Source organism: Phragmites australis, chromosome 20 (assembly GCF_958298935.1).
Source record: "Phragmites australis chromosome 20, lpPhrAust1.1, whole genome shotgun sequence".
Lineage (NCBI taxonomy): Eukaryota > Viridiplantae > Streptophyta > Magnoliopsida > Poales > Poaceae > Phragmites > Phragmites australis.
The window spans coordinates 2,358,773-2,368,849 of NC_084940.1; the positions used below are offsets into that span (position 1 = coordinate 2,358,773).

The 10,077-nt window shown below is 47.4% G+C and overlaps 2 protein-coding genes across 2 annotated transcripts; one reads left to right on the forward strand and one right to left on the reverse strand.

Moving 5' to 3' along the window:
- Positions 1–1,688: 1,688 nt before the first annotated feature.
- On the forward strand, positions 1,689–4,087 carry LOC133901385 (F-box protein PP2-A13-like). The gene is made up of 3 exons (XM_062342752.1): positions 1,689–2,521; positions 2,873–2,991; positions 3,459–4,087. The coding sequence occupies exons 1-3, from the start codon at positions 2,177–2,179 to the stop codon at positions 3,886–3,888; spliced, it is 894 nt and encodes a 297-aa protein (XP_062198736.1). The 5' UTR covers positions 1,689–2,176; the 3' UTR covers positions 3,889–4,087.
- A 470-nt stretch (positions 4,088–4,557) lies between these two features.
- Positions 4,558–9,387, reverse strand: LOC133901386 (uncharacterized). Its single transcript, XM_062342753.1, has 9 exons — positions 9,183–9,387; positions 8,913–9,100; positions 8,755–8,821; positions 6,206–6,258; positions 6,020–6,074; positions 5,854–5,928; positions 5,078–5,195; positions 4,944–4,990; positions 4,558–4,853 (listed from the first exon to the last, which is right to left on the reverse strand). The coding sequence occupies exons 1-9, from the start codon at positions 9,303–9,305 to the stop codon at positions 4,752–4,754; spliced, it is 828 nt and encodes a 275-aa protein (XP_062198737.1). The 5' UTR covers positions 9,306–9,387; the 3' UTR covers positions 4,558–4,751.
- Between the last annotated feature and the right edge of the window lie 690 nt (positions 9,388–10,077).

Genomic DNA, 10,077 nt, shown 5'->3' on the forward strand with positions numbered 1-10,077 from the left:
GTGAGGCTCTGCAGTTAACAACATGAACAAGCAGCCGTTCTTTCTGTTCATGTACAGAAACAGAAAAGTAAACATCGGGTGGCTCAGAAGCTGAAACGAAACGACGATGGCCAAATTGTTGATTTTATTGAATGTGTTAATCCCCATCGCTGTCAGATCATAACCTAACCTGATCTGCAAAGCATAATTGAAAAACAAAACTACTATACATGTACCATGAACGCATGCAAATGCAGACGCAATGCCTTTGACTTCGGTTGGAAAGCGATGAGTTATCTATGTCATCTCCAGCTGCAGCCTCTCTCTCTGTATGTTGCATCGCAGCTTACTTGAAGGTACGATTGATTGAACTACATTGAAGTGTATACGTGGTTGCTCTACATGCTTGACATCTCGAGAGACTCTTCCGGAACTCTCTGAGGCATCTGCTGGTGATCGAAGCATCAAGTTAATTATTGAACATTTAAACTAGTATTGTATTGTTGCAGATATGAATAACTACCATTATCGTTTTACCAGATAGATGTATCAAGATTTTTCTTTCCCGAAGATGACATCATGGGATTGATTTGTCGCGTATACTTTCTTTTTCTCGAAAAGATGTCGCGTATACTTTCGGCGACGTCTCTTTCTGACTTTCTGTCTTTCTCTCATGACCTGTACTAGGATACAAGAAGTACATAATGGAGTAAATTAACCCATGGCAAAGAAATCTTTTGTTTACACCAAGGCCAGAATGGTCCTGCTTTAAGCAAAGAACTTCTCCACTGAACAAAGCTGATTTTTAAATATATATTTTTAAGAACTTCGGTAGGGGAATCTCTACTAATTGAGAAACTTTTATTAAAAGATATTGGAAGAAAGCCTATACCGGATTACAAAGCTTAGAAGAAGGCGAGCCAGTGAATCACTAGATTTCAGCAAGAACTCAACACTATCCCTCTAGAACTACTTAGTGTGCTCTTACTTGCAAGTTGCAACCTCTTTTTATGAGGCGGGAAAAAAAAATATACTAAGAACAGGCTGATAGCACAGTATTGGGGGTGTTGGTGTTTGCTCCCACCCATTTGAGTAGGATCAACTTAATATCCCATCAAATTTACTTCTAATATTAATCTTTCTAACAGTCTTAAGTACATGTGATCTATCATAAAAAAATAACGTGCTCATAGTTTGTGGAGCTTGAAGTTTCGTAAATATCTTCGGTAGGCACATGTGAATATAGGTTGTAAATTTAATCTATAACTTATGTGTGGATGAGCATGCGTATGTAGGTTATGCTATTTGAGTGTCGATATGTGTTTTTGATAAAATTTGTACCTATATTAAAGGCTTAAAAAAAAGACACACTGCTCACCAAACTTGACTGGTGTTCGTTGACTTTGATCCACCCCTATCGAGCACTGAAAAGACGTCACACTTAACCTGCAGACAGAGACACTGAACAGCACGAGTAGCAGCTGTAACAAGACATGAGCATTCGCGCTTGGAATTTCGTAGCCTGACTGCCTGATCCTGACCATCAACGTTGATGTTATTTTACGGGCAGAACATAGAACAAGGTGTCTGCTAGTCGAATATTGGTATTATCTACAACCACTTTCCATGGGACAGACGAAAACCTCGCAACACGCGACCAGCGAGAACGACGACGCGTGAAAGAAAAAAAAAAAAGTTGCACTTACCCACAGGCAAAAAACCGCTTACCACAGATTGCACAAGCAGAGGAACCCTATCAGCCCATCGACTTCCACGCCTCCACTCGTCTCTTCCACGGCTTCCACTCTCTGCCTCTGCACCAACACACAAAGGCGCAGAAGCAAGAGGAAAGAATCGCTTGTTTGATCAAGAACATCTGAGAACCCAAAAGTGCAGCCTTTTCACTTTGCTTCGATTCGATCAGCTGCAAGAACCGATTAAACAAGCAAGGCAGGGAGAAAGGTGAGCAGCTCGGTGTTGGTTGCCTTCGGGGACCAAACGACGACGACACCGAGCGGTCTCCCCTTCCCCGACGGCACGGCCACCGAGGCGGCGCCATCGCGATGGTCGGCTCCCTGGCGCTGAGGCGTAACCTGCCGTCGCCCTTCTCCAAGTCACCGGCGTCCTTGCTTCTGCTTTCCAAGTCGCTCACCCTCTACTGTTGAGCTGAGCCCCGGCGGCTGTTGTCTCTTGGCTCATGGGCGCCGTGGCCTCGTCGGCGGGAGGGAGACGTGGAGGTGAGGGGACGGTGCTGGGGGATTTGCCGGAGAGCTGCGTCGCGGAGGTGCTGCTCAGGCTGGACCCGCCGGAGATCTGCCGGATGGCACGGCTCAGCCGCACGTTCCGCGGCGCCGCGTCCGGGGACGGCGTCTGGGGGTCCAAGCTGCCGAGGAACTACGCGCGCCTCCTCGCCGTCGCCGCGGCCGGCGGTGAAGAAGGGCTGCAGGCCGCCGCCGCTGCCGCACTGGAGGCGGAGGTGCTGCCCAAGAAGGAGGTGTACGCGCGGCTCTGCCGCCGGAATCGCTTCAATGGCGGCAAAAAGGTTTGCGCTTTCTTCGAGACTGACTTGCCCTTGAAACAAGAGCAGGTGTCATCCTTTGCCATAACTATTATGCTTGGTGAATCATATTCTGTCTGGTTAAATTCGATGAAATTTCGTTGCTTTTGATCTATTTTATGTTTTGTTGAATCGGTTTGTGCTTCAACATTGTATTGTCGGAACTGTGCATATGCCTGACTAAAATGCCAGGAATTTGAGTTTGTTTTGGGATCAAGGCTGTGTCTTTGTGTTTGAACTTTGGAGTTCCGATTAGTGCATCAAGTTGGGTTACTTGTATCCCTAGGTTTTTGTTGTAATTTCTTAGACATAAAATTTGTATGGCACATTGTGTAGGAGTTCTGGCTGGACAAGGGTGGTGGAGGTGTCTGCATGTCAATCTCTGCAAGGGCACTTTCAATAACAGGCATTGATGATAGGAGATATTGGAACTTCATTCCAAACGATGAATCAAGGTGATTCCATCAAACTGAAAGCTGACATTGGCAATTTATATGGCATACGATAGTGTTTAATCTGTACAAACCTGAAGGAGTCATTGTTGGTCCATGATGAGATAAATTTCATTGTCACTCGGTTCTGTAATTACTGATTAGCATACCTGAGATTTTGGAGTATGGGGGTGAATTTCAGCCCAGTGATGGTGTTTGTGTGCTGCACCATGGAACCAATCAATTTGTGTCACAACTCGTGAAAGCTTGTTCTTGGGGAAAAAGTTGTAGCTTTTTTAACTCACCACTTGCCCAGTTGCCCTTCCCACCAACTAGTTATAGTGTCTACCCAGTTTAAATATAGTTCCAAGTGTATATCTTATGGTACTTCTTTGTACTTCCTAGATTGCATGATTGTGTAGGCACTATTTCAAACCCTTGTGGATAACAGAAGTCTAACAGAAGTCATGAATTTGCGGATTTTCTTGTAGATTTCGTACAGTTGCTTATCTCTCACAAATTTGGTGGTTCGAAGTCAGAGGGGAGGTTGAATTCTGCTTCCCAGAAGGTACATATAGTCTGTTCTTCCGGGTTCATCTAGGCAGACCATTCAAGCGGCTTGGACGACGGGTTTATAGCTCAGAGCACATCCATGGCTGGGATGTAAAGCCAGTGTGCTTCCAAATGTCGACTTCCGATGGACAGCATGCTCAGTCCAAGTGCTATTTAACTGATCCGGGTGTCTGGATCAATCACCATGTTGGCGATTTTGTCGTGAAGAATTCAAATGAACCGATAAATATCCAGTTTGCGATGGTTCAAATAGATTGCACACACACAAAAGGAGGTCTCTGCGTGGATTCAGTGGTAATAAAACCACAATACCTTTCGCAGAAGAAAAAGCACCTCGCAGCTGTGTAGATTTGTCAAACAAGCGACGTTGATATCATTATAGGCATATAGCTTTGTTTCTGTGGTTGCATTTACAAAGAAATTTCGAGACCTGTAATGTAACTGAAGGGGAAGTGATTTTTAGTTCCTCTTGACCCTCTAGGAACATGTTGCGTCTCTGTAAATTGTTCGTTCTGAACGTTCTAATGTATATCTGGTGTCTTCTGCAGAGCAGCTGGTCCTTGTGTTCCCAGGCTTTTGTCGAAACATTTTGTCCCGAACTCCAAATCCTCAGGATATGTTACATGAATGTTCTGCGAATGCCATTATTTTTAAGCGTGGATGTCTCTTTGCAAAGCTGACAAGCTTTATGCTGTGTGCTCAGTTGTCAGCGATGGGTGTGTTGGATGCTTCGATCGTGTCTTGGACTTGCCTGAGCTGTTGCTTCGGCGACGAAGGAGACGGCGGCGGAAGACAGCTGAAACATGCCACTCCATTTTCCACCTCTGTTCTGATTTAACTGAAGCAAACAACTGCATTCATGCTTGTGAGACAATGCAACAACGTCGCCGCTGCCAAAGCCACAAGAATGCAACACGCTCTGCAGCGCGGCCTCTGCTCAATTCAGGAATAATTGAGTTCTGCTAGGGCCTTTAGATTGGTTTGCGGAAAAATTCTAAACGATTGAAACGAAAGGAGTAAAAAAGTCATATCCATAGTTTAATTTAGCGAAACTTGTTAATGTTAGTAACCAGAGCTCAACGTAAATTGTGGACAACTTTAACTCTCAGGAGCTGATGAATATCTAGGGCAACGGAAGTAGCGGAGGACGCTGACTGTTCCTTATGGATAAAAAAAACACCCTGATATCAACCTTTAGCCTGAATACATTATTAAGCACCATCTCCATTCCTTCGGTACGGCATATATCGATGATCTTTAGAAGCATTCTTCTTCCGCCGCCTCTCCATGAAGGCATCAAGTTTTCCTGCCTCCTGTGAATTGATGAACACAAATTATAAGAATTTGGGGCAAATAAACCAAAGTTTGAAAAAAAAACTGCAAGCAAATCTAGTGAATTTTACCTTGAGCTCATTGTACTTATTCATCAACTTCCTTTGGCGAAGTTCAGCTGGTTAAGAAAATAAAAGTAACCTTCAGGTTTGCATATAGAAAGACAGTGAGCAAGGGAACGATGGGACAGGATTGAGGGACAGACATTTCTTTAGATAATATGGTCGTTTTCCAGTCTTTGCTGCTTCCCTCTCTTTCTTGATATGTTCACGCAGGATTTCTGATTCAATGTTCTTTTGAGGATGAGACTTCAACTGCTTATCCTGTAGATGTGTATATTCCAGGAACCAATTAAAACAAATACCACAATGGTATTCTCGAAAAAACCCAATCATCACAATGAAGCAAGCTGACCACGTTCCTCACACAAGCATAACAAGGACTAGTTCAAAAGGAAGTACCACTTTTCCTATTGTCAACTCTATAAAAGTATACAACTACACAATTGCAGTTGCCAATTCCTTATTTGATGGCTGCAGCTAGTTTCTGGCCATACCTAATAATCAACATCATATTATCCTGACTCCATCCAAATCAAAACTCGCATGAACCTTCTCCGGTTTGTGAAACAACGGCTAATAATGATAATCACATTATACTTTAAAGATGTTCTGGATACATATAAATTGTCGACAGTTTCACAGAACAAATCTTTCTACTCATGCAGTATAGCCGACAATGCCTATTGCCCACTGAACTGGAATTATGTTTCAAACAGAACTGCCTTTAATTCAAATATCAGAAATCCAGTGAAGAAAAAAGTCAACCAAATTTGCTACCGGTAATGGTCAGTATCAGAGCCTACCCTCACATTTGGTAAGTTAAACTCACCAAGTATCACAAATTTAACATCAATGAGAAATTACAAAACCTATTACTTTTCATGGATGTAATGTCGACAAGTTAAGAAGTAATACTTACAATCCATGTGACACGACTCTTCATTTCGTCAATGGCGTTTGGGTCCTTTGATTTCTTAATCATCTTTTGGAGTTTCTGCATATACAAGACAATGCAGGATGAAATTATTGTCGTTGAATAGAAACATCTCCTAACAGATGAATTTTGATAATAACATTGAACACACCTCTTTTTCGGCAGGGAATTCATCATCAAATAAGAAATTATATCTCTTCCTGAACCTGCGTGCGAACAAAAAGTGTCAATGACACCATCAAGCTAACAGCCTATACCAGATTAAGCAACAAAATAACACTATAGTGTGTGGGGCACAAAAGAACAAGTACATTCACATCCATGCATCAACTCTTACCCTTCTTTGTCAAGAGGTCCATGTATAGGTTCAAATCTTGGATCCCTTACAACCTACAGGAAATAGCAATTTAGTAAATGGGTATGAATTTTGAAGAAAATGTACACAGTACATCCTCTCGAGACCAAGCCAGCTCATTACATAGTTACATGTAAAATAAGAAGATAGTTAAGCACGTTAAGGGGAAGTGGGGAAAGTCAATATATATAAACTGATTTGCTTTGGGATACACTATTTCCAATCTAACCAGTAGCGGACCCATCCCAAAAATATAGGTAAGGCGGAGTCGTCCGCTCCGCCATGAATCAGTGCCGCCGGGGGTGAAAACACGATGCAGAGAGGTCAGCATGAAGGTCTTGCCGCCGGAAAGGTAGGGCGGGCCCTACCTCGCCCTATTGGTCGGTCTGCCTATGAATCTAACTAAATCAATTAATATGTACGTTGAGATAGACTTAAAAGTATTATTTGCACATTAGTTTGCTCAAAAAATTAATTCATTAGACTAAGTCCCACCATAATGAAGTCCACTTGCACCACAACTTCAACTAGAGCTTAGGACTTGGGCCATGCTTTTTAGGGTCGGCCCAAGCATGACACGACATGACCCAGCCCAAGCATGGCCCGGCATGAGCACAGATGGGTCAGGCTGGCCCGGCATGATTCATGGGTTCGGCCGGGGCTTGATATGAGGCATGATGGCTGGCCCGGCCCAACACAAAAAATAGGCCGTGTCTGGGCCGGCCCGGCACGAAAAGGGCCTAACTAGTTGGGAGGGGGCTGGTTGTGTTTGTCTCCTGTAGTACTGCCACCCATGAGCTAGTACGCCACAAGCTAATTGAGATGTTCCCCTATTTTGTTGAGACTGTGTGGTCAAGCCAAGCAGCAACTACGCTGCACCGTGACGCCGCGGCGCGAAGGCTACCACTGCCACTGCCACTGCCACGCCATGGGCATTATTGCTCGTGCGACATGGGTAACCGGCGTCACGACGCCAGGCCCCCCATGCCGCCCACCTGCTCGGCCGCCACATAGCGCGGGAGACCACTTACTAGTTTGAGAGTAGTACTCCACAAGGTGTGAAGGCTTCTGATGATAAAAAATTTGAATGCAAATCAGTGTTGCAGAGGAATGAAAAAACATGAATGAAAGAAAGAGAAAAGGCTAGCATGGTCTCACTGTACGTCACGTTCTCTACCTCCTCCTGTACATTGTCCTCCTCATCCATTTTTGATTTCTCAACAGCCAATCCAAGTACAGGGTGTTCGACGTTCTTTCTCGTGTCGTGAGCAACGATGACGCGTGAGGAGGCGATTTGGGTCCTTGTGTCGCTCCAGATCCCGGAACCAGCCTGGGTGATTGGGCTGAGCAAGGAGCTCCTCACCGAGGTGGTTTGCGACCGCATCTCAACGCAAGCGACCAAGGCAACACTCCACGCGCTCGCCGTGCTCTACCTGTATGGCTGGACCCGCATCAAGATTGTTGCACCGATGCGGTCCCGGTGCTCGTGGACCTCCTGCTTGATGACCCGAGAAGCGCGTTTGTGAGCTCGCGCTCTCAGCGCTGGACCGACTGTGCATGTACGCCGAGGGGCGCGCCAAGCTGGTTGCGCACGCGACGGGCCTGGCTGTTGCGGGCAAGAAGGTGTTGTGGATGTCAAAGGCCATGAGCGAGCGGGCAATGCGCGAGCTGCAGTCTGTGGTGCGGCACGCGGCGAAGCCCGCCGTGCTGCAAGAGATGGCACAGGTCGGCGTCGTGACTAAGATGTGACTAGCGCTTCGTTCAGAGTAGTGCGGAGTGAGGACCAAGGAGAAGGCCAGCGTGTCGGAAAAGATGTCAGGCGCTTGGACGCGGAGCTCACTCGCGCAGAGGCCGAGATGGGGATGTGAAGCTTGCCCACGCAGCATTCGATCTCGCCGACGTCCGTCTTCTACCGCCGGCAGGTGCCTACACCTCCGCCAAGAACGGTGCTAGGCCCGTGCCAGCCCGACACAATGGAACCTGTCATGCCTTTATGCCGTGTCTAGGCCTCGTTGAAGGCTCGTCGTGCTAGCCCAACACGGCACGAACAGCTCTTCAGCCCGAAGGGGGCCGGGCCAGGCCGGCCCGACCCGACACAAGTCCCAGCTCTAGCTTCAACAGGGGTACCGTTCCGGAGATATAACTCATACTACAGTAGAATCATCTTTTGCAGCATATAGTATCAATGGATTCACGAAAATTCCATGTTTGCATTTATCAAGCCTAGAAAGCGAAACGATAAATCAATCTACATATATAGCATTTGGAAGCTTCTACACTGCAGCAGCAAGGCATGCCTGACTCACTATCGTAAGTAGAACAGGCAGAGAGACTGCCTGCTATCTGTACGTAAGTTGAAAGGATGATTTGCATATTTTCAACAACTTGTTAAGGATAAAATTTCAACTGAACATATATACTCTACTTCCCATCACTAAATATATTGAGTTTAATTAAATCGAATCGAATCACACTCTCAGCACAACACATGACAAATTGAACGAAATAGGGAACACCACTGAGGCACTGACCTTCTTGGCAACCTGGATCACCTCCCTTAACCTCGGTGGCCGCACTTTAGTACTTATCTCCATCGGCCTATTCAAAAAGCACATAAACCCATCAGTACCAACAGCCACCAGGAACAGCAGAACCCCAAAAAGGGCAACGGATCGGCACTGAGTCGGACCTCTTCTTGCTCGCCCTGCGAGCCTTCTCCGGGGCGGCGGCAGAGGCAGCCCGCGCGGCGAGCGACCCATCGGCTCTCGCGCGCTGCAGTTCCCCGAAGGGCACATCGGCGAGCGCGCGCTCCAGCTCCCGCTCCCGCTCATCGTCACCGTCGCTCTCCGACCCCGACCCCGACGACGAAGATACCTCCTGCGGAGCCAACAAATCCCGATGAAGGCTCTGCGCTTCGTGGGGGCGTCACGTTACGAGAAGGTAAGAGCGATCGGCGCACCTCCTCGTCGCCTGATTCCTCGGAGGCGGTGGCGGATTCGTCCTCAGGGTCGCGCTTGCTAGACATCGACGCGACGGCGGCCGAGGAAGAGGCGGCCGCGCGGCGGCTGTTGGGGCCTCTCATGGCGGCGGCGGGGGGGGGGGGGGGGGCGAGGCTTCCTTCGCTTGTCGGAGTGTGAGCCAGGGTTTACCAAACGGGCATCGGGTTCGGGCCGCTTCGAGCCGTTTGCTATTGCAGACCTGAGCCTATTTGGGCCCGTCTGGGTTGAGCTAGAAACCCAACTGCTCCTACTGGGCCCATGGATGAGCAGCCCATGTGTGATTGGATTTTCCGGCCCAGTCTATGCTGAAGTCTACGGCAGTCACTCGACGTCGCCATCTGCCTGCAGCAGGCCAAATGGGCGGCCCGGCATGACCCGGGCCCAGTAATAGCACGATCCATTAGATATGGCCCAGTTTAGCCCGGTTAGCCTTGCGTGTCGTGCCAAGCGTTCGGTCCAAGTATAGCCCAGGTAAGACCGTGTCATGCCGATCATGCCGACCCGTGGCATGATAGGCTGACTTCTACCCATTAAGCATGCTAGCATCATGGTTCTTAACAGACCATGCCGTGCCAACATGATATGACGTGGTGTTAGTCAAGCAAGATCCAACCCGGCACGATTATAAACAGGCTGTGTCCACAGTAGCAGGACGCACAGCGACCCATTAATCCCAGCCCATGGGCCAACTCTAATCTGCCTATCTTCTTGGCGGTTCTCACCGAGAAGATTCAAGGGCACACACTGCACAAACCCAGTCTCTGCGTACATGATCTTCTCTAGTTCTCTTCGTTGCGTGATCGTCTCGTCTACGTAAAAAGATCTGTGCAGTGCAGGCCGTTGCTTTCCACAGGG

Coding starts and splice junctions, on each gene's coding strand:
- LOC133901385 (XM_062342752.1), top strand. CDS start 2,177: ATGGGCGCCGTGGCCTCGTCGGCGGGAGGGAGACGTGGAGGTGAGGGG. Junction 2,522..2,872: donor GCTTCAATGGCGGCAAAAAG/GTTTGCGCTTTC, acceptor CACATTGTGTAG/GAGTTCTGGCTGGACAAGGG. Junction 2,992..3,458: donor ATTCCAAACGATGAATCAAG/GTGATTCCATCA, acceptor ATTTTCTTGTAG/ATTTCGTACAGTTGCTTATC.
- LOC133901386 (XM_062342753.1), bottom strand. CDS start 9,305: ATGAGAGGCCCCAACAGCCGCCGCGCGGCCGCCTCTTCCTCGGCCGCC. Junction 6,259..8,754: donor TGATCCAGGTTGCCAAGAAG/GTCAGTGCCTCA, acceptor TATTTCCTGTAG/GTTGTAAGGGATCCAAGATT. Junction 4,991..5,077: donor ACCATATTATCTAAAGAAAT/GTCTGTCCCTCA, acceptor TTTCTTAACCAG/CTGAACTTCGCCAAAGGAAG.